General features: G+C 40.6%; 1 protein-coding gene across 1 annotated transcript in view; it reads left to right on the plus strand.

Moving 5' to 3' along the window:
• Positions 1 to 24,658, plus strand: part of PLA2R1 (phospholipase A2 receptor 1) — a 123,594-nt gene that overhangs the window by 13,721 nt on the left and 85,215 nt on the right. The window contains 3 exon segments of the mRNA XM_020903727.2: positions 2,946 to 3,329; positions 7,802 to 7,975; positions 23,153 to 23,326. Coding sequence (XP_020759386.2) covers positions 2,946 to 3,329; positions 7,802 to 7,975; positions 23,153 to 23,326 — 732 coding nt within the window.

The raw sequence follows: 24,658 nt of genomic DNA on the forward strand, positions 1-24,658 counted from the left end.
GCATGTTTATTGTTATTAGTAAGCCAGAGCTACTTGTTTATGATACATTCTGAAGAACTTTTCCAAAGCCACATCCTAAAGGCAGCTGGGTGTAGAAATGTGATAGCACCCTAAAACTGAGCAGCATGGAGTTAAGTTTGTCTAATATCTTCTGCTTTGGAAAGGTATTTTTATGATCACTGGTGGGACTGAGTTCTAATTCTATCTCTCGTTTTCTCTTAACACTTCATAATTTGGATATTTTAAAACATTATTCCTCTAAAATTTTAGTGATATATAATTCCCATGTCCATTTACTTACAGACCACTCACTGACCCATCCATACGCTGCTGGTCAACATCAGTATTTTTGTCTTTCTTATAACAGAGTTGCAATATAGACTTTACAGTTAGTGTGGAAGATGAACAGATGAAGACTCAGTTTATAATGACACATGCATTTAAACAAATGAGACAACGATTTTGTCATCTAGTTGCTTTAAGAGCATTTTTCCTTCATAAAAGTTAATAACATGGTATTTCAGGATTGTTTAAAAGCTCTGCACCCACTATGTGCTGCAGAAGCAAACTAAGTTGGACTTTTGTGCTAATGTTAGACATCTTGGGCGGCATGCTTAAATTAGTATTCAACAAGTGTTCAACCAAACCTACAACTGGATCTGCAGACCAAGAATCAGGAAGCCAGAAGGATAATAATGACAATAATAACAACCTACATTTACTAAGGACTTCCCATGCCAAGGTAGTGTGTGGTGTACTCTGCATGAGCTATTTAATGAAATATTCTTAACATCCCTATGAGGTCAGTGTCATACATATTCCCAGTTCAAAGAGGAAAGGCAAGACTTACAGAGATCAAGAAATTTTCCCAGAGTTACAAAGCTGGTCTGTGGTGGTTCTACCTGATTCCACAGCCCAGTCAGGTAGTCTGCCCACCCATCTTAGGAGCGTGAACTGAGGCCCAGAGGGCTATGGTACAGCCAGTAAATTGCAGAGCTGGATATATTTGAACATATATATTAGATAGAAGGTAAACTATAGAACAATTATAGTAAAATAATTACCCTTTTGTGAAAAATTAATGGAACTCTGGGCATGCTAGTTAGTAGATTATAACAGAAATTAAGGTTAACATTTTACCCAGGCATGAAAAGGTGAATAGGAGAGTTGGAGAGAATGTTAATAATTATCAGAGTCCACATCAAATCGGTGAGAGGTAGATTTGATCTTGAATGACTATCACTAATAACCACACAGACATGGGCTTCATTAGGAAAACAAATTTCCTGATCTAAATGAAATCTCCCTAAAACCATTCATTCTCTGCCTCCACCCCCTTCTCTTTTGCTCTGATGTATGGTGATCAAAGCAATTTTCTGACAACTAATTCAACTCCTCAAATGTATGGTTATAAATAATGCTATCAATTATTAAATGAAGTATAGCTTCCATTAATACATTGACAATCTTTTTTTAAGTTTCTTAAGTGATTTTGGTTACTGTAAATCAGTTCTTCTTGACCTGAGCAACTTTAGAAAAGCCAAAAAAACTTTTATCAAAATGAAGCATTGTCCTCACGTACCAATACATAAGAAGCTTCATTCTGCACTGTTTGAAATCTCTAGAAAGCTCTGCCTGTGTTTCCTATGCCGCTGCCACAGGACATACCTGGCCCTAAACCACACTTGTTTTAAGGGAACCTGATAATATTCCTTTAGATTTTTGAAGAATGGACAGGAAGTAAGATGTTTTAAGAGCAGAGCTTAGTGAACAGGAGAACAAAAGAACTCTTGGACCTGCCCAGACGGTCGGAGCTAAGTAACCCAGCAACCACGAGCCTGGGTAAGCAGCACCCGCCAGTGTGTTTAATCAACAAACATTTACTGAACTTCGACGATGTGCTCAGGACACTCTGAACTTACACTGAAGAAATCAGATGTGATTTCCACCTTCAAAAAACCTGTGGGAAGATGTGTTCATAGTTATTGCATGATAGGTGCCTTCCAGGCTGACATCTTGAAGTCAAATCACATAGTGAGTGGAGAGATACCACGTAAGCCCTGGCTGGGCCCAGGCAGCTTATCCACAGGAAGCTCATCTAGATCCTTTCTTCTGGCTCCCTGGGGTTGGAGGCTCAGGGGTGTATCACGAAATGCCTACTCCCTCCCCATCCTAGGTGGCCCGTGTGGTCTCAGTCCTGCCATGGTGCCCTTGTATCTTCTCACGTATCTAGGTGAGGGATCTCAGCGAGTGTCCTGGGCATCTGTGTGCTGCTGCCAGTCCCACCCAACAAGGACTCTCTCAGGAGGAGGCTGACCCCAGAGCAAATGTCCCTGTCTTTCTACTTCTGATGGGCCCAGCACAGAAAACAAGTGTGGGGAAGTATTTTTTTCTCATAAGCGCTGGGTCTCCTATTAAGACACAAAGAAGCCCTTGAATTCTGTCCTTTGGGTGTCCTGCAGAAATTTGATGGGAAAAATGTTCATTTCAGTGGCTCTTGATTGAGCTGCCATATTCCTAACATTCAGGCACTTGTCTGGGGGAAAAAAAAAGTCACCACACCCCTGGGCACCTGATGTGTCTCTCCTGTAGCCCTGAGTATTGTTAGCAGTCCTGTCTCCCCAGTTGTGGAGAGCTCCTTTTCTATCAGTGCTGTTCCCGAGTGGATCCACAAGCAGACCTTGTTACTGGGGGGGCCAATCCAGTCTTAGAGTAGAGGTTTGCCATGAGCTGCAGCAAGTCCATGTATGCCTCCCAAGAAATTCCTTTGATTTGTACAAATCAAGCCCTTGTTGTGGACCCTGCCCATCAGCTTCAGACCTGTTTGAGATGCAGTAGCTGTTGGTGTGACATGTCACGGCTCAGACATGCACTTTGGGATCCCCCTGACACTAGTTAATTATATATGGAGATTCTCTACTATATCTTCTACTTTGCTGTTTCAGATAAAGGAATCTTCATTATCCAAAGTGAGAACCTCGAGAAATGTATTCAAGCCAGCAAATCTACACTGACCCTGGAGAACTGCAAACCACCCAACAAGAACATGCTGTGGAAGTGGGTTTCAAACCACCGCCTATTTAACATCGGAGGCAGTGGCTGCCTGGGCCTGAATGTGTCTAGTCCAGAGCAGCCGCTGAGCATATACGAGTGTGATTCCACCCACGTTTCCTTGAAGTGGCGCTGTAACAAGAAGACGATCACAGGCCCACTCCAGTACATGGTCCAGGTGAAGCAGGACAACACGCTTGTGGCCTCAAGGAAATATCTCCATAAGTGGGTTTCCTATATGTCCGGTGGTGGAGGCATTTGTGACTATCTGCACAGAGGTAAAAAATAATTTCGACCAAAGTACACATGAAATGATATATTCAGAAAGGTTGCCCATAAATAAAGATTTGGAAAATATATGAAAGAGGTGCACAGCACCTGGGACCTCAAGGGACTTCTGCTAAATAGGTTTTAGTTGCTTACTTGCTTATTGTAAAAAGATTGCCAGAGTCTTAGAACAGATTTGCTAAATTCTGCTAAAGAAGCAGAACTTTGAATTTAAAGGTATTAGGGGAGAAAACACTTAAATAACTTTGGGAATCAGTGGAAAGGAGAAAGAACAGAAAGATGAGGGAGAGAGAAAATTAAAGTAGAAGGAAAAGATTTTTGAAGTTAAAAGCCTTGTCAGGATAAATATAATAAGAGCCTCTTAGGCCAACATTTCTTTTATTGTAGAAAGTCAGTTCCATGTATGAAGCATGTGTGCAGGGCACCTCTGTCTCCTAAGACCAGGCTGGCATCTGTGTGGTGGGCATGTTACAAGGCATTAAAGGCAGACTGTTGTCAGATGTTATTTGGCATGTGTCAGGGAGTGGGAGCGGTTTCCTGGGTGGCTCAGTGGTAAAGAATCCACATGTTAACACAGGAGACGCAAGAGACACAGGTTTGATCCCTGGGTTGGGAAGATCCTCTGGAGAAGGAAATGGCCACTCACTCCAGTATTCTTGCCTGGAAATCCCATGGACAGAGGAGCCTGGCAGGCTACAGTCCATGGGGTCGCAAAGAGTCTGACCCCACTGAGTGACTAAAGAACATAAAAAACAAACAGGGAGTAAGAAAGCATGGTTTTAATGGCAGGTAAGTGGAGGTGTTTTCATTTTCCATAGTTCTATGATATCTGGGATTTTAAAACAGACAAAGAAAGCAGCTTAGTTCTGAAATTCTGAAGCCTCAAACCTGTTTGTCAGGTTTTGTCATGTAACTCTGTTCAGTCACTCATCCATCCATTCACCGGCCTTCACACACTCATGGAAGCGGACTGCTTCTGGGCTGGCGTCTGACTTACAGAGGCCAGCGAGACAGAAGTGGTTCCTGTCCTTCTGGTACTCTATAGAATAATGCCTCAATAAGAGCTTCGATTTCTAAAAACTGTAGGAAGCAGAGGAAGGAGCTTCTAAAACCTAAAGCAAGACTTCCTCCTGTACCTACAGGAAATGAGTAAAGAGACACAGAGACAAGAGTAAGCCATTTCAGGACTCACTAAAATAAAGCACGTGCTGCAAACCAGCACTCTGAATAATCTCCAGTTTTAAGGAAGAATTTGGCTTTTTGTTTCATGTGAACATTTCAGCCATATACCCACACTCACAATACATGCAGGGGAAGGCTAGGTAGAAGACAGAAGATGTGTCCTGGAATAGCAGTAGTTTCCAAACAGCGCAGACCTCTAGGGCTGGCGATATGGGGTGAACTCAGGCTAGCGCCATGCCGCAAACTGTATCCCCCCACCCCTGTCACCCACCCTCACCCCTCCCAATTGTGAGAGAGGGTGGGAATCTCTACAGTCAGTCCTTTCACTCCAGGACCCACTGACTTAATTGATGGTGGCCCTGATCCCCTTCTCATGGTAAAAAACCTCCTTTGAATCAGTTCTAATGAGGTGGATGAAACTAGAGCCTTTTATATAGAGTGAAGTAAGTCAGAAAGAAAAACACCAATACAGTATACTCACTCAGATATATGGAATTTAGAAAGATGGTAACGATGACTGAGACAATAAAAGAGACATAAATAAAGAACAGACTTTTGGACTCTAGGAAAAGGCAAGGGGGTGATGATTGGAGAGAATAGCATTGAAACATGTCTATTACCACTTGTGAAACAGATAACCAGCCCAAGTCTGATGCATGAAACAGCACGCAAAGCCGATGCATTGGGACAACGCTGAGGGATGGGATGGGTTCAGGATGGGGGACACATGTACACCCATGGCTGATTTGTGTCAATGTATGGCAGAAACCACCACAATATTGTAAAGTAATTAGCCTCCAGTTAAAATAAATAAATTAATTTTTAAGAAAACAAATATTAAAAAAATAAAAATAAAGGGAAACAGGTCAAATGCCAAAAAAAAAGAAAGAACCTGCCTGCCAACGCAGGGGACATAAGAGGCGTGAGTTGAATCCCTGGGTTGGGAAGATCCCCTGGAGGGCGGCACAGCAACCCGCTCCAGTACTCTCGGCTGGAGACTCCCATGGACAGAGGACCCTGGAGGGCTGTAGTCTATGAGTCACAAAGAGCCGGACATGACTGAAGCGACTAAGCGCACTCACACTGATCCCCTTCACCATAGAAAGTCCCAGTTGATTCATGAAAAGTTGTCGCCTCCTGCGTAAGGCCAAGGATGACCAACGATTGGAATACTCTGAGAAAGCAGCCAGCAGGCCACTCAGCATGGCCATCTCTCTCCTAGACCCCCTCTCCGGGGGCCAATAGCCGGGCATCCGCTTTGCCCTCTGTCTGTGTACCATCTGTTTGCCACACTGCACCATGTGTGTCTTTAAAAATGGAAATCTGATGGTGTGATTTCCCATTCCATACCCTCTGATGACTGCCCACTGCCTTCAGAGTAAAAGCCAAAGTCCACGTCGTGGCAGAGCTGGCCCTCTCTGAGCTGACACACCAGTGCCTCCCTGGTTCCTGCCCACTGGGCTTCCCTGCTCTCCCCTGACCCCACATGGTTCTTGATGCAAGTCCCGCATTCCTGCTGTTCCTTCTGCCAAAACAACTCTTGTCCAGAGGCCTGAACCTCACTTTCCCAAATTCTTATTCAGAGAGGCCTTCACTGACCATTTTATCAAAAATAGTGCCCATTCAACCCCCACTTGGAGAAGGGAATGGCAACCCACTCCTGTATTCTTGCCTGGAGAATTCCATGGACAGAGGAGCCTGGCAGTCCACAGTCCATGGGGTTGCAAAGAGTCAGACATGACTTGGTGACTAAACCATGCACCCAGTCATTCTGTTCTTATCCTATTTTATTTTTCTTCATGGTTACTTATCACTACTTGAAATTACAAGTTTATCTATATATTTGCTTTCTCTCTTTTTTTTCTCTCCACTCAAACAGATGCTCCATATGAAAGAGAAATTTACTCATTTGGTCACTATGGCGTCATAATACCCAGTGCTAAACACATTAAATGCTCAACAGATATCTGTTAAGTGAATAAATTATAAATATTTATGAAACTCAAGATTCAGGTGCTGCTGACTAATATACTTGGGGACTGGAAGATATTTTGAAGTGAAATCTTCAACTATATTCAGTATCTTGTAATAGCCTATACTGGAAAAAGATCTGAAGCTATATACCTGAAACTAAGACAATACTAAAAAGCAACTATACTTAAATACAAATAATAATAATAAATAATTTTTTTCTTCTTAGCCATTTACAAATATGTATGCTACTGAAGCAGTGTTGGTCAATCAGTCATGTCTGACTCTGCAACCCCATGGATTGTAGCCCGCCAGGCTCCTCTGTCCATGGGATTCTCCAGGCAAAGATACTGGAGTGGGTTGCCATTCCCTTCTTCAGAAGGGATCTTCCTGACCCACGGATCAAACCCGGGTCTCCTGCCTTACAGGAGGATTCTTTACTGTCTGAACCACCACGGAAACACTGAAGCAGTGCACCGTACTAAACAAACAAGGAGATAAACATATGAAACGAACTACTTATCAGCATTTCCCTGAACACAGCACTCAGCCTTGTACTTTTCCATACACTAGACACTGAGGTCTTTTTTTTTTTTCATTTTTTTTTATTAGTTGGAGGCTAATTACTTTACAATATTGTAGTGGGTTTTGTCATACATTGACATGAATCAGCCATGGAGTTACATGTATTCCCCATCCCAATCCCCCCTCCCACCTCCCTCTCCACCCGATTCCTCTGGGTCTTCCCAGTTAGACGCTGAGGTCTTAAGGGTTAACCATGGTGAAGTGAGGGCCTTGCCCAGTGTAGATTTTCGGTCAATAAAAAATGACAGTTTCCAAAGATAAAGTTACAGTATACTAACACATATATATGGACTTTAGAAAGATGGTAACGATAACCCTATATGCAAAACAGAAAAAGAGACTCAGATGTATAGAACAGACTTGTGGACTCTGGGAGAAGGCGAGGGTGGGATGTTTCAAGAGAACAGCATTAAAACATGTATAATATCTAGGGTGAAACAGATAACCAGCCCAGGTTGGATACATGAGACAAGTGCTCGGGCATGGTGCACTGGGAAGACCCAGAGGGATCGGGTGGAGAGGGAGGTGGGAGGGGGGACTGGGATGGGGAATACATGTAAATCCATGGCTAATTCATTTCAATGTATAACAAAAACTACTGTAATGATGTAAAGTAATTAGCCTCCAACTAAAAAAAAAAAAAAAAATTAAAAAAAAAAATTGACAGTTTCCAAAGATAAAGTTGCCATGCTACTTATTGACTTTGCCCTCTTTTTTCTCTTAGATTTGTACACAATCAAAGGGAATGCCCACGGGACTCCATGCATGTTTCCCTTCCAGTACAATCAGCAGTGGCATCACGAATGTACCCGGGAAGGGCGGGAAGACAGCTTACTGTGGTGTGCCACGACCAGCCGATACGAAAGAGACGAGAAGTGGGGATTTTGCCCAGATCCTAGTAAGAATAAAATCTAGTCTTCCCTATATGTCATGAATGAATCAAGGATGATTAGAAAGTTATTATATGCAAAGAAAAGCACTGAGATTGATCTACTGAAGTCTGAATAAGCTTGCTGAATCCATTTAACCAGATTTTGATTTTGTTTGTTTTTGCCTTGAAAAGACAATTCTGATGTATATTGCTTTTTCTCCCCCTAAGTTCAAAGATATTAATTAGTCATTCCTCACTAAGTTCAGTGCATAAATATGCTTTAACTGGAATCAAATTTTAATACTCTGTGATCTCATTAATCCCAGCTTCCAGGCAGGATACTTCAAAACAAAACTGAATGCATATAAAGTTTTGTTATCCTTCCAGTCCACTCCTTCTTATGAGCTCCTTCACCTATCCATGTCCTGACTGCTTGTCCTGCTCATTGTCAAGTCCAGGCATCAGCTGGCCCTTGATGATCTTTTTAAAATCACAGTTGCCCTCCCAGTATTTCTCAACAGTGAGTTGTCTTAATTCCCTTTCTTGATTACTCAGTTTCTAGCTATAACTTTAAACTCTTTTTCTCTACTTAACCTGATTTTCAAGGTCCAGTAATAGCTTCAATGCTCTAAATATTTTGTCAGTTAGTAAGTTATTATTTTATTGTATTTTCGTTTAGCTTAAAAGTTGCCAATGGTTCTTAAGTACTGGGGAATGTTTACATATATCTTCTATTTTCTTTCTTATTTATTTATTTTTGGCTCTGCTGAGTCTTCGTTGCTGCAAGGACCTTTCTCTAGTTGCAGCAAGCAGAGGCTACTCTCTAGTTGTGGTGTGGGCTTTGCATTGCAGTGGCTTCTCTTGTTACAGAGCACCAGCTCTCGGGCACATGGGCTTTAGTAGTTGCAGCACATAGGATCAACAGTTGCAGGTCCCAAGTTCTAGAGCTCGGACAAATAGTTGTGGTGCAGCAGTATGCGGAATCTTCCTGGACCAGAGATCAAACCCGTGTCTCCTTCATTGTCAGGCAGATTCTTTACCACCAAGCCACCAGGGAAGCCCTCTTCTACTTTCTATATTTATTTCCTTCACCTGGGTTTCTGCAAGGCAGAGAATTTATCTTTTACAATCTCATCTTCCTTTTTTTTCCATTTATTTTTATTAGTTGGAGGCTAATTACTTTACAATATTGTAGTGGTTTTTGCCATACAAGACATAAATCAGCTATGGATCTACATGCGCTCCCCATCCCGAACCCCCCTCCCACCTCCCTCCCCATCCCAGTGCACCAGCCCTGAGCACCTGTCTCATGCATCTAACTTGGACTGGCGATCTGTTTCACACTTGATAATATACATGTTTCGATGCTGTTCTCTCAGATCATCCCACCCTTGCCTTCTCCCATAGAGTCCAAAAGTCTGTTCTGTACATCTGTGTCTCTTTTTCTGTCTTGCATATAGGGTTATCATTACCATCTTTCTAAATTCCATATATTCATCTTCCATGCCTACTTTCCCTCCACAAAGTTAACAAAATGCCAGAAAAAAATTAAAACAAAAAGAAATTGAAGAAATTAACTTCAAACAATCTGGTTAATAAGTTGCCTGTAGAACTGTTTTCTAACCTAAGAGCCTGGTGAATAAGAAAGAAAGTAGACTTTGAAATCAGAAAGACCAAGGTTGTAGCCTTGCTTTCTCCCAACAAGGAGATACTGAGTCTCAGTTTCCTCATCATAAAAATGGAGATAATAACAATACCTATTAGGTTAACGAGTAGATCCAATTAGATGATGCGTCTAAGCCACTTATAGTACCTGGTCAGTCAGTTCAGTCACTTAGTTGTGTCCGACTCTTTGTGACTCCATGGATTGCAGCACACCAGGCTTCCCCGTCCATCACCAACTCCCAGAGCTTACTCAAAATCATGTCCATTGAGTCAGTGATCCCATCCAACCATCTCATCCTCTGTTGTCCCCTTTTCCTCCCGCCTTCAATCTTTCCCAGCATCAGAGTTTGTTCCAATGAGTCGGTTCTTCGAATCAGGTGCCCAAAGTATTGGAGTTTCAGCTTCAGCATCAGTCCTTCCAATGAATATTCAGGACTGATTTCCTTTAGGATTGACTGGTTGGATCTCCTTGCAGTCCAAGGGACTCACAAGAGTCCTCAAACATCACAGTTCAAAAGCATCAATTCTTCGGTGCTCAGCTTTCTTTATAGTCCAACTCTCACATCCATACATGACTACTGGAAAAACCATGGCTTTGACTAGATAGACCTGTGTTGGCAAAGTAATGTCTCTGCTTTTTAATATGCTGTCTAGGTTGGTCATAATTTTTCTTCCAAAGAGCAAGCATCTTTTAATTTTGTGGCTGCAATCACCATCTGCAGTGAATTTGGAGCCCCAAAAAATAAAGTCTGTCACTGTCTCCATTGTTTCCCCATCTGTTTGCCATGAAGTGATGAGACTGGATGCCATTATCTTAGTTTCCTGAATGTTGAGTTTTAAGCCAATTTTTTCACTCTCACTTTCATCAAAAAGCTCTTTAGTTTTTCTTTGCTTTCTGCCATAAGGGCGGTGTCATCTGCATATCTGAGGTTATTGATACTTCTCCTGGCAATCTTGATTCCAGCTTATGCTTCATCCTGCCCAGCATTTTGCATGATGTTCTCTGCATATAAATAAGCAGGGTGACAATATAAAGCCTTGACACACTCCTTTCCCGATTTAGAACCAGTATGTTGTTCCGTGTCCAGTTCTGTTGCTTGTTGACCTGCATACAGATTTCTCTGGAGGCAGGCAAGGTGGTCTGGTATTCCCATCTCTTGAAGAATTTTCCACAGTTCATTGTGATCCACACAGCCAAAGGCTGTGGTGTAGTTAATAAAGCAGAAGTAGATGTTTTTCTGGAACTCTCTTGCTTTTTCGACTATCCAACGGATGTTGACAATTTGATCTCTGGTTCCTCTGCCTTTCTAAATCCAGCTTGAACAGCTGGAAGTTTACGGTTCACGTTCTGTTGAAGCCTGGCTTGGAGAATTTTGAGCATTACTTTTCTCAAAAAAGTGAGGTGAGTGCAATTGAGTGGTATTTTGAACATTCTTTGGCATTGCCTTTCTTTGGGATTGAAATGAAAACTGACCTTTTCTAGTCCTGGGGCCACTGCTGAGTTTTCCAAATTTGCTGGCATATTGAGTGCAACACTTTCACAGCATCATCTTTTAGGATTTGAAGTAGCTTAGCTGGAATTCCATCACCTCCACTAGCTTTGTTCATGGTGATGCTTCCTAAGGCCCACTTGACTTCACATTCCAGGATGTCCAGCTCAAGGTGAGTGATCACACCATCATGGTTATCTGGGTCATGAAGGTCTTTTTTGTTTAGTTCTTCTGTGTATTCTTGCCACCTCTTCTTAATGTCTTCTGCTTCTGTTAGGTCCATACCCTTTCTTTCCTTTATTGTGCCCATCTTTGCATGAAATATTCCCTTGGTATCTCTAATTTTCTTGAAGAGATTTCTAGTCTTTCCCATTCTATTGTTTTCTTTTATTTCTTTGCATTGATCGCTGAGGAAGGCTTTCTTATATCTCCTTGCTATTCTTTGGAACTCTGTATCCAAATGGGTATATCTTTTCTTTTCTCCTTTGCCTTTAGCTTCTCTTCTCTTCTCAGCTATCTGTAAGGCCCTCTCAGACAGCCATTTTGCCTTTTTGCATTTCTTTTTCTTGGGGATGTTGTTGATCACTGTCTCCTATACAATGTTACAAACCTCTGCCCATAGTTCTTCAGGCACTCTGTCTATCAGATCTAATCCCTTGAATCTATTTATCACTTCCACTGTATAATCATAAGGAATTTGATTTAGGTCATACCTGAATGGTCCAGTGGTTTTCCCTACTTTCTTCAATTTAAGTCTGAATTTTGCAATAAGGAGTTCATGATCTGAGCCACAGTCAGCTCCCAGTCTTGTTTTTGCTGACTGTATAGAGCTTCTCCATCTTTGGCTGCAAAGAATATAATCAATCTGATTTTGGTATTGATCATCTGGTGATGTCCATGTACAGAGTTTTCTCTTACGTTGTTGGAAGAGGGTGCTTGCTATGACCAGTGTGTTCTCTTGGCAAAACTCTGTTAGCCTTTGCCCTGCTTCATTTTGTACCCCAAGGTCAAATTTCCCTGTTATTCCAGGTATTTCTTGACTTTGTACTTTTGCATTCCAGTCCCCTATAATGAAAAGAACATCTTTTTTGGGTGTTAGTTCTAGAAGGTCTTCATAGAACCATTCAACTTCAGCTTCTTCAGCATTGCTGGTTGGGGCATAGACTTTGATTACTGTGATATTGAATGGTTTGCCTTGGAAACAAACAGATCATTCATTGTTTTTGAAATTGCATCCAAGTACTGCATTTCGGACTCTTGTTGACTATGAGGGCTACTCCATTTCTTCTAAGGGATTCTTTCCCACAGTAGTAGATATAATGGTCATCTGAGTTAAATTCACCCATTCCAGTCCATTTTAGTTCACTGATTCCTAACATGTCGACATTCACTCTTGCCATCTCCTGTTTGACCACTTCCAATTTACCTTGATTCATGGTGTCTGAGAAGACTCTTGAGAGTCCCTGTGCTGCAAGGAGATCCAACCAGTCCATCCTAAGGGAAATCAGTCCTGGGTGTTCATTGGAAGGACTGATGTTGAAGCTGAAACTTCAATACTTTGGCCACCTGATGTGAAGATCTGACTCATTTGAAAAGACCCTGATGCTGGGAAAGATTGAGGGCAGGAGGAGAAGGGGATGACAGAGGATGAGATGGTTGGCTGGCATCATCAACTCGACGGACATGGGTTGGGGTGGACTCTGGGGGTTGGTGATGGACAGGGAGGTCCAGCATGCTGCGGTTCATGGGGTCACAAAGAGTGGAACACAACTGAGTGGCTGAACTGAACTGAACTGATGGACCTAATATTCCAGGTTCCTATGCAATATTGTTCTTTACAGCATTGGACTTTACTTCCATCACCAGTCACATCCACAACTGGGTGTTGTTTTTGCTTTGGCTCCATCTCTTCATTCTTTCTGGAGTTATTTCTCCACTGTTCTCCAGTAGCATATTGGCCCCCTCCAACCTGGGGAGTTCATCTTTCAGTGTCCTTCTTTTTGCCTTTTCATAACTGTTCATGGTGTTCTCACAACAGGAATACTGAAGTGGTTTGCCATTTCCTTCTCCAGTGGACCACGTTTTGTCAGAATTCTCCACCATGACCTGTCCGTTTTGGGTGGCCCTGCACGGCATGGCTCATAGTTTCATTGAGTTAGACAAGGCTGTGGTCCATGTGATCAGTTTGATTAGATAATGCATCTAAGCCACTTATCACAGTACCTGGTACTCACCAGGATTACCACCACTATCATGTCACCATTAGGTCTAACATCCTTTCAACATGTGCTTCTGAAACAATGATCCTTTCTCTTTATCGTCTTTGTCACCAGCACTAAATTAAGCATAGTGTTAGGACTTAGATCCCTCTCTCCAAAGAATTTGGCCCAGATGGAATACAGGACAGACAGATTTGCTCCATGCCTGGAAATGCAGACTACATTTGATAGGATGCTCTAGAATCATATAGTTTAAAATGTAGATCCTTGCCCAGTCCTGGAGATGCAATGAGCATTTGCGTTTTTGACAAGTGGCCCAGGTGATCCTGTGGCCGGTAATTCATCAGACAATTCATAACATGCAAGTAATTCCACATAACATCTATATACAGGGGCGATATTAAGACATTTAGCAACCAGTTTAGTATGGGCTATTGGCCAACTCAAGTGGAGACCTTAATGTGAAGGCTTGGAGTCCTGGACAACCGCTTCTGCTATTAGCCCTTTATCTGCTGTAATGTGAGGGGATGCTGAGGCAGCAAGAGGCACTTGATGAGCTCAAGAGAGCAGCTCTTCACCAATCAGCCTGAAAGTATTTCATTATTTATTAACTGTCCGATCATTAGCCTTCTCTATCTGAATCTGAATGTCAGTGTGGAGGAATATGTGCATGTAATCCCCACACTCCTTAGATCCTTGAATCTGATGTCACATTTTTTACATCGTCTTCTCTTTCCATTTCCATCTCCAATAGATGTCATTATTAAAAGTAAATAAACAGAGCGCTGGTTTGAGTTCCCTGAGTCATACAGCTAATTCCCACTGGCTATCTAGTCTAAATACATTAGTGTATCTGTTTCCATGCTACTCTCTCCATTAGTGAGAAGAAGGCTCAAGAGGGAGGGAACATACGCATATGTATGACTGATCTATGTTGATGTATGGCAGAAACCAGCACAGATTGTGACTCAAACATCTTACAATGAAAATTTTTTAGGAAAGTAAATAAACAAATATTAATAAAAGTAACATGTATTTCACATAACCCTAATACTATTTTTTACACTATACTATTCTCCTTGAGGAGAAGGCACTGGCACCCCACTCCAGTACTCTTGCCTGGAAAATCCCATGGACGGAGGAGCCTGGTAGGCTGCAGTCCATGGGGTCGCTAAGAGTCGGACACGACTGAGCGACTTCACTTTCACTTTTCACTTTCATGCATTGGAAAAGGACATGGCAACCCACTCCAGTGTTCTTGCCTGGAGAATCCCAAGGACGGGGGAGCCTGGTGGGCTGCCACCTATGGGGTTGCACAGAGTCAGACATGACTGATGTGACTTAGCAGCAGCAGCATTCTCCTTGAGATTCTTCAAAGAGCACTGTCACCATCCTCTGTCACTTTTAGCCAATTATGGTTTCCCAGGTGGAAGCCTGGGTTTAGTGGTGCCCAGGGCTTTTAGATCCCTGGACTATCTATTTGTTCAGCTTCCTACAGTTCTGAAGCATCCTCCACTTGACAGACTGCCAGATTCCAACTCTCTTGCCCTTTATAAAACCAGCAGAGAGAATGTTTATTTGTACAGTGCTAAATTACAGTTCCCATTTTCTTCGTTTTTTTTACTCTTGGTTCCTGATGGCCAACATAACTCAAAATGATGTGCCAGAGACTGGAATCTGAGCACACCAATTGTTTTTTCCATGGGGTCAGGAAGTGGACGGGACAGAGAGATTAAAGCAAAGATTCATACTACTGTATCCCATCTTTCTTATTCAGAAATTTTTTTTATCTCAATGTAGAATGATCCCTTTATTTTAAAAAAGTTGATTGTAAGTGAACACAGTGTAAATTTAGTCCTAATAAACACATACTAAAACACACTATCAGGGAGGGATGTGATAAAACTTCTGTGGCTATAGATCTTCAGGAACAAGGATGACATAAAGGAATCTCTCTGGTTTTATTTAGAGGTGATTCTGAGTCATACTATGTCTGTCCTGGTTGTATGTCTTACCCAGCCGGAGAGTCAGGCTTAGTTGGTTTGAGATATTTTTAGGATACCAGCCTTTGGGTGAAGCCTTCCCCAGTGGATCAGCATTAAAGAATCTGCCTGCAATGCAGGAGACACAGGACACACGAGTTTGATCCCTGGGTCGGGAAGATCCCCTGGAGAAGGAAATGGCAACCTACTCCAGTATTCCTGCCTGGAGAATCCCATGATAGAGGAGCCTGGCAGGCTCATTGCTCTGGAGCCTCATTCACCTGATACAGTTTTTATCAGTAATTTGAATGATAGAGCAGATTGGTTCCAGTTTAGATGTATGACTGCCAACCTCTGCTTCATCAGCAGTATTATTATATCTCTCTTCTCAAGCTTCTCTCTCACTCCCCACCGGGCCATGTAAACCTTTCTTCTCCCCTGACTTTCTAACCTTGCCCTACATTCTCCTTCCAAACTCTGAAGAACCGACTTCAAAGAAAATAGGATCCCTCAGAGGGGAAGTTTTGACAACTTCCTGCTCACAGGCCTGCTCTTTAAGCCTACCGTGGTTTGGATCCATCTCTATTTTCTCCCTCCCAAGCAATAGTGGTCCTCCTCCTACCTAGGGCGAATCTCCCCACCTGGACTCTGCAGCCTCCCATCCAGTCTTCTCCAGCTTTATCTCAGTGTTTCTCAAAGCCCTGTTCCAGATTGGAAAGGGAGATGTAAAACTATCTCTCTTTGCAGATGTCATGATCTTAGGTATATAAAATTCTAAAGAATCCACTAAAAAACTACTATAACTAATAAACTCATTCACAGGATACAAGATCCATATACAAAAATCAATTATACTTTAATACAGTATCAATGAACAATCCATAAACTAGATTAAGAAAGCAAATCAAAAAAAAAGAGAGAGAAGTCCATTTATCATAACATCCAAAAGAATAAAATACTTAGGAAAAATTTAACAAATGAAATGAAAAACTTACATCTAAAAACTACAAAACATTGAAAGAAATTAAAGAAAATTAAATAAATGGAAAGACATCCCATGTTCATGTGATCAGAAGGCTTTTTATTGGTAAGATGGCACTACTACAGCAATCTCTATCAAATCCTAGCTGACTCCTTTGCAGAACTTGACAGGCTCTTCCTAAAATTCATATGGAAATTCAAAGGACCCAGAAGAGCCAAAATAATAAAGAAAAAGAAGAAAAAAGTTGGAGGACTTAGATTTCTCAATGTCAAAACTTATGGAAAGCAACACTAATCAAGACAATCAAGACAATTGTCAAAATGGAATAAAACTCAGAGACCGACACTTATGATTAATTGATTTCTGACAAGGATGCCAAGACAATTCAATGGGGAAAGAATAGTCTTTTCAAAAAATGGTACAGGGAAACTGGATATTCACATTCAAAAGAATAAAATTGAACTTCTGCCTATCACCATATAAAAAATTAACTCAAGATAGATTTTGAAAACTTATATGGAAGAGATAAGACCATAAAACTGTTAGAAGAATCAGTCAGTTCAGTCATGTCTGACTCTTTGCAACCCCATGGACTGCAGCATGCCAGGCTTTCCTGTCCACCAACTACTGGAGCTTACTCAAACTCATTCTTCTTGGAGGAATACACAGGGGTAAAGTTTCATGAATTCTTAGATATGGCATCAAAATGAAAGCAACAACAACAAAAAAATAGATAAATTGAACTTCATCAAAATTAAAAATTCTGTGTTTCAAAAGACAAAATCAAGAACATGAAAAGACAACTCAAAAATAGGATAAAATATTTGCAAATCAGATATCTAATAAAGGACCTATATCTGGAATATATAAAGAAAGCTTCAGTTCAGTTCAGTCACTCAGTCGTGTCTGACTCTTTGTGACCCCATGAACCACAGCACACCAGGCCTCCCTGTCCATCACCAACTCCCAGAGTCCACCCAAACCCATGTCCATCGAGTCAGTGATGCCATCCAACTATCTCATCCTCTGTTGTCCCCTTCTCCTCCTGCCCTCAATCTTTCCCAGCATCAGGGTTTTTTCAAATGAGTCAGCTCTTTGCATCAGGTGGCCAAAGTATTGGAGTTTCAGCCTCCACATCAGTCCTTCCAATGAACACTCAAGACTAATCTCCTTTAGGACGGACTGGTTGGGTCTCCTTGCTGTCCAAGGGATTCTCAAGAGTCTTCTCCAACATCACAGTTCAAAAGTATCAATTCTTCAGTGCTTAGCTTTCTTTTATAGTCCAACTGTCACATCCATACATGAAAACTGGAAAAACCATAGCCTTGACTAGACAGAGCTTTGCTGGCAAAGTAATGTCTCTGCTTTTTAATATGTCTTGGTTGGTCAAAGAAAGCTTATAACTCAATAAAAAAGACAAAAGTCCCAATTTAAAAATGGGTAAAATATCTGAATAGACATTTCTCAAAAAAAAAAATTCTTGACAAATGGCCAGTAACCAATGAAAAGCACTCAGTATCATGAGCCATTAGGGAAATTAAAACAAAAACCACAGTGAGATACCACTTTACATCTCAGAGGATGGCTACAAGCGAAAAGACAGACTAAAATAACAAATGCTGATAAGGTATAGAGAAATTGGAACTCTCATACACTGCTAGAAGGATTGTAAAAAGATACAGCTGCTTTGGAAAACAGTCTGTCAGTTCCTTAAAAGGGTAAATATTGGGTTACCATATGACCTGCAATTCTCCTAGCTAATTATCCAGGAGAAATGAAAACACATGCCCACACAAAAATTTGCACACAAATGCTTATAACAACATTATTTATAATAGTCAAAAAATAGAAACAACCCAATGTCTGTCTACTGATGAATACATTAATAACACATAGTGTACCCATACAATGGGATATTATTGGGCTATATAAAGAAATGAAGTACTGGTATATGCTACAACATGGATGACCCTTGGACACATTATGCTAAGAGCCCAGTCACAAAAAGACCACACAGTATAATTCCATTTATGTGAAATTTTTAGCATAAGCCAATCTATAGAGACAGAAACTAGTTTAGTGGTTGTCTCAGGCTGGAAGTAGGGGTGAGGACTGAGGGAAAAGTGGGAAGTGATTGCTAATGGATATTGGGTTTCTACAAAAATGTTCTAAACTTGATTGTGGTGATGGCTGCACAATGCTTTGAATATACTAAAAACCATTGAACTATATAATTTAAATGGCATGTTATATATCATGTTAATTGTATCTCAGCAAAACTATTTTGTTTTAAAGAGTAAATGTGAGTGAGAAATTGGAGACAGCATATGTATGAAACTATGTGATTAACAGGGGTAGAGAAAAGGCAGAGACTGGGATGGGGAAGCCAAGGGAAGGAGTTTTTTTGTTTCTTGTTTTTTAAGGGTGAGAGACACTAAGTCATCTTTGAGAGCATCTGGAAATGAACAAAGAGAAAGAGGTTGAAGATGCAGGAAAGTGAAACAATTGGTGAAATAAACATGGTCTCTCAGAAGGCAGAAGGAAGTAGGGTCCAGATCCTAGATGGATGGACTGGCCTTTTATGGATGTAAAAACAGCTTTTCTGTAGGAGAGAAGAAAGAGAGCATAGTACAGGTCCAAGAAGGTTGATGGATTAAGTGATGGGGAATATGAGGAGTAACCAGTCCAGAGCTGTGGACTTGGAAGAGGGGAAGAAGGCATGAGAAGTTCGGACAACAGGAAAGGTGTGAAATGAACACGGTGGCTGCTGGGAGAGCAAGCTTACTAGAGAAAACTGGTCAAGTTTCCAGGAAGTATCAGGGGTGGTTGATAATGAATCAATCAGATGACTTTTCTTGGCAGTGCTCATCAGTTGGGTGCAGGCACAGAGCAGGCAAATAATTGGGTTAATCTGCTGAAACAGGCTCCAGAAAGTCACTAATGACTCAGTCCTCATTGTACTCCAAGATTCGAAAATAAGTAACAAAACTGGCATCATCTCTTTCTTTGGGTTTCTGGGGCCCACACCTACTAGTTTTCTTCTTTCTTTTGTGGCCACCACTTCTCATCTTCCTTTGATATCATAGTCTCCTTACCCAGCTATCTTTAGGCACTGATGGGGAATAACATGAAAAAGATGGAACATGGTACCTGCTTTCCTGATACTTAATTTTATTAGGAAAAACAGACAACTAGTAAGCAATCACATAATGCATCATTTCATTTCAACTGTGATCAGGGGTACCAAGGAGATGTAAGGCATTGGGAGCAGGAAGTCCTGACTTGGTTTGGTGTCCCTTTTATAGGAGATTTACTAACAACACACTTTGCAGGGAACAGATATTCAGTAACTATGTGCTGAGTATATGAAAGACCAAAGAGAGAGAAAATAGTAACTTTGTAGCTTGGAGTTGCTCTAATAGTATGTGTTTTTTTTTTGTTTTTTTGTTTGTTTGTTTGCTTGTTTGCTTTGTAAGAATTCAACCATTTTTTAAGTGGCAGAAAGAGTACACCTGGGACAATGACAAAAGTTATATCCTCAGGGAAGACAAAAAAAGCCATACTAGTAGAGAAGAAGAAGTGGCTGCATCTCAGTCACAATCTGTAATAAAATCAGTGTTGACTTGACTACACTTCAGTTCATTAGAAGAGAGGTGTGTTTTGAAAGGGGAAAAAAAAATCACCTATTTATAGCATCTTGCAAAAGACTTTTGACAATCTTTCTTCAAATAATAGGAGATACAAAGATATATATGACATAGTTGTTTCTGTCAAGGAGCTTATAATTTAGTGACAGAAGAGATGATATAAAGACAACAAAAGATGCAAAGAAATATTTTACATTAGAATTTTTTGAGAAAAAGTAAGAGTACCAGCCTTCAATCTTGTGTTTTCAGTGGCTTGAAAATAAAAGTTAGTTGTGAAGAAAGCAAGAGGATTAAGAGTAAACACATGCAGATGTCTCATGCCAAGATGGGAACCTCTGGCAGGAGGAGTTCCAGGGAGTAGTCTTAGAGGCCAAGATGAACCTGCAGGAGGTCTCTTGTATCCAGTCTCGGGCTGGATACATATGGAAAGGAAAGGAAGAAAGCAGGATTGCTCAGGACTGTGATGCAGGACTGGCGACCCCCACATTGACCCACGAGGAGTTCTCAAACTGTATTTGGCCCTGGTTGGGGTGAAAGGAGGGGTCTTATAGCTCTGTGGTGACCATCATGATTTGCAAGCAGCTCTCGAGAAGGGAGAGTGACATTGGGCAATGAGCCTCATCAGCCAAGGCAACTGTTGAAGGAGAGGTGACTGATGGCAGGTGGGGAAATAAAGTTTGGTCCTTAAGGGAGATCAGAAGAGCACGTCACAGTGCCCAGGCCCGGGGTGGCACTTTCATTCCATTTGTTACCATAAGATCCTCAAATAAGATCGGTGGACTGATACGCAAGCCATCCAGAGGAGCAAAGATGGGACTGACTGCATAGAAGTATACATTCTTATATTTAGTTCAAACCAAATTTCAATGACAAATGGACTTACTTGTTAGAAGATCAGGGGCATCTGTTGCAAACATTTGAGACATTCCTTTTGATTAACCTTGAGAATTAGCACAGATAATACCAAGGCAAGGAAAAGCTAACAAAGCTGAGCTGGGCAATTTGTAGCACAGACAGATCAGCTGCAAGTCTTTCATCTTAACTGTTTCATGTATCAAAGTCACACTTTGATGTACAGAATTCGAGTTTCTGCAAAAGGCTGTGTTTATGTAGCTCAATCCATGTGCTGTTGAAAGGGCAGGACCTTCCCTTGCCAATTCTTGGCAAAAATGGGAACAAGATCGACTGAAGTGTCATCCAGGCCTTTTCTTATCCTGACATGGCTTATCCTGGAGGCTTATAGTTAGGACTCATTATTGAATCTTTCCCCAAGGCAGGTTGAGGCAGGTACCCTGCACCCAGATCTCTCCTTTGACACTCTCTCCAGTCTCCTCTTCTGACCTCTTATCATCTTCTAGTAGCCAGGGGCTATTTGTACCTGCTCTTCTTAGGAAGTGCTTCAAATGTTTTCTTTCAAGCCTGTGTTTCCCAGTATTTGCATTGTGAACCATCTGCATTAGAATGTGGACCATCTGCATCAGGAATATGTTTGAAAGTCAGGTTTCTGAATCCCACCCCAGACCTATCAATTCAGAATCTCTGAGAAGGAGAACCAGGAATCTGTGGTTTTTTCAGAAGTCTGCCAAATGATTTTTATGCACAATGAAGCACCCCCCTGCTCCTGTCTCATGGACTCAGCTCTCACACAGGATGAATAGGGCTAAAATGAAGTCTGATAATGCTTAGCATGTTGTCCATCTCACAGATGGCTCAGTTAAAAAACTGGAAATGGTCTCTAAGGACTCAGACTCAATGTGGAAATTTCAAACATCAGAGCAAGATGATTACTAGAAGCATCCTCCTTCCCTTCTCCTCCTTTCCTACATATTTTCTTTGGTGATATAGACTTGTCTTCTGCCCTTCTTCAGTCTTGGATCCTCTGTAAATACATGTGTTGGTCAGGGAACTCGGTAGACAATCTCAGATTTAATATATTTATGTTTAATAACTTCTCGTTAACTAACTCAGTACTGGGGAAGGCACGTTGCAACCAGACATGAAAATAAACTTTTGCATTCCCAAGGGAACCATCTAACTAAGCATTGTGTCAAAAAGAAAGCAAACACAAAAGATTTCATATTGTCAAATAAGTTTGAAGTATAGTGAATTAGGATCGAGCCTTTTCTTTACCAGAGAACTCAGAGCCTTTAATATGCTAGTGTACATTATGAATTCCCCTGAGGAGATTATATATGCCCTGCATCCCAGCTTCTCTTGGGGAGCTCTTGAAATTATAATACTATGTGGATTGCACTTTGGGAAAGATGGCTCTAGATTTTAGCAGATTGCCTGACCATAAATTACACTTTTGCTGTTGCATAGTTCACACCATCTACATTCTGAAAATTTTTGGCTGAGTTTGATTTCAGGTAATTACTATGACTGCTTAGGTTCACCTTGGGGTTTGATTTAAAATTTCATCAAAAGTGCTTTTGCTTTCATTTTCTGTCATTTTAAGAAACTTCAGATTTCAGATCCATTTTTCATACTTTATTAAATTTATCCTCAACACTTGGCCAATGTTTTGCAAGTGGATTTTGTTTCTCCTCCTTTTGGTTGAAAGAATTTTAAAACATTTTTTAAAATTGAATTATCAGTGGAGAACAGAGGAGCCTGGCAGTCCACAGTGTCACAAAGATTCGGACACCACTTGTGACTGAACAACAACAGAAGTTGATTTATGGTGAAAGAACTTTCTTAAACTAAATATCAATGTTCCTGTTATCAGTGTTCATTTGAAAACTTCTGTTCATTAGAGACTCCTATTTCTACTTTATCCCTTTTAGTCTGTCTAGTGTTTTGGTATTTGCAGGGAAATGCCTTCTGAAACAGCATTTGCATCTATCTTAAATAAATATTTCAATTCATACAGTTTTCAGTATAAAGTTCTGTCTGCTTTTTAAAGAATTCAGATATTATTTTCACAAATACTTCACATATTTACTTCTCTTAAATGGCTACTATCATTTTCCCAGAAAAGGTTAGAGCTTCTTCATTGATAATTTCTTGAATTTCCTTTAAATCTTGAACAAGTTTTACCATAAAGTGCCAATGGGAAAACAATACAGATTTTTGTCATAAAGACCTAATCAAGAATAGATAAGAGCACTGAAGTTTTAGGAATTACAAGTTGAATTCATGCCATTCAAATTAATCTCAGAAGTATATCACTGTATAGCTATAATAAGGTTATAATGTTCTAATGGATTTTGTTTTCAGCATCCACAGAGGTGGGCTGTGATGCAGTCTGGGAGAAGGATCTCCAATCACGCATTTGCTACCAATTCAACATGCTTTCCTCCCTCTCCTGGAGTGAGGCTCATTCTTCATGCCAAATGCAAGGAGGTGCTTTATTAAGTATTGCAGATGAGACTGAAGAAAATTTCGTAAGGAGTAAGTAGGTGTATAATGCACATTGATGTTGGTAAAATTAAAATGATGTTGTTTACAATTATGTCCATGTATGCCAAGATGTCTCCTGGAAAAAAAATTCCCTTGGAAAATACTCTTTTATTAACATGGTCCAAAGTCACACCCAGAATTTTAACCTGAACCCTGGGCCATTCCATTTGACACCTGGCCATGTCTCTCTTGTTTTCTCCACCTTGGAAAAGACATGTTGAGGTCACAGCAAGGGACCTAGGAGAATCTGCAGCTCTAACAAGTGAATATGGGAGAGTTCTGAAGTTAAGTCCGAATTCCTCCTTTGGTGGAGATCTTAGTCATTCTGTTTCCATTAATAAATATAAGCTGTTTACTAATTAAACAAAATCTTACCTGTCTGTCACTACATGCAGTATGTAGTAGGCTTTCCGCTGGATGCCAAAGAACTTAAAATTTGATTGCAAAAGCAAAGGTACACACATGTTAACTAACACTATAAAATAATAACATAAACTGACAAAAGAGTGCTAATGAGCTGGGTCTTGTTTTTTTTAACCTCTCACCTAAACTCTCTTCTTACTTCTCTTTTATAGATTAAATGTTTGTAGATATTTACATAGAGCAATTTCAATTTTTTTGGAAACATTTGAAAGTGTCACAAAATTAGCCACTTTCATGAAAAGTTTCTGACTTTTTTTCAAATTATATTGCACATATTTATTCTAGAATAACAATAATAAAATTATTCTAGGATAATTTTAAAAGTTTAAGTATACAGAAAGAAAAACAAAAGAAAAATCTCTCATAGTTCCACAATCCAAAGATAGCCATTTTTTTCCCTGCAAAATCTCACATAAATGCATGTATGCATACATCCACAGTATCTGTGAAGAATGATATTGAATAAAAACATGAGGCAGAGGCTAGGAGCTGGAACCAAAGAGCCCCCTGTGTGGGTTTGAATCCCACCTCCATCACCTACTAGCAGGGCTAAAAAGATAATTTAACCTCTCTGTGCCTCAACTTCTCCCCTCTATCAAATGAAAATAACAACAATGCCTACTTTTTTGGCAGCGTGGAGTACATGTCATAGTGCAGGTGAAATTTTTAAAAAGTGTCTGGGACACATAACAAACACGCAGTGTGTATTGACCACTTAACAGCAACTACGGGTACAAATGCTTATGTAATTTACGTGTATAATGAACATCTGTCCATGTCTAGAAATAAAGATCTTCATTATAAGTTTCAGTGGTTACATAGCGATACAGGTTAGTGATAATATATTTAGCTAATCTCCAATATTAGATAGGGATAGGTGGATAAAATTCTTTGTTTTTA

This window comes from Odocoileus virginianus, chromosome 13 (assembly GCF_023699985.2).
Source record: "Odocoileus virginianus isolate 20LAN1187 ecotype Illinois chromosome 13, Ovbor_1.2, whole genome shotgun sequence".
Lineage (NCBI taxonomy): Eukaryota > Metazoa > Chordata > Mammalia > Artiodactyla > Cervidae > Odocoileus > Odocoileus virginianus.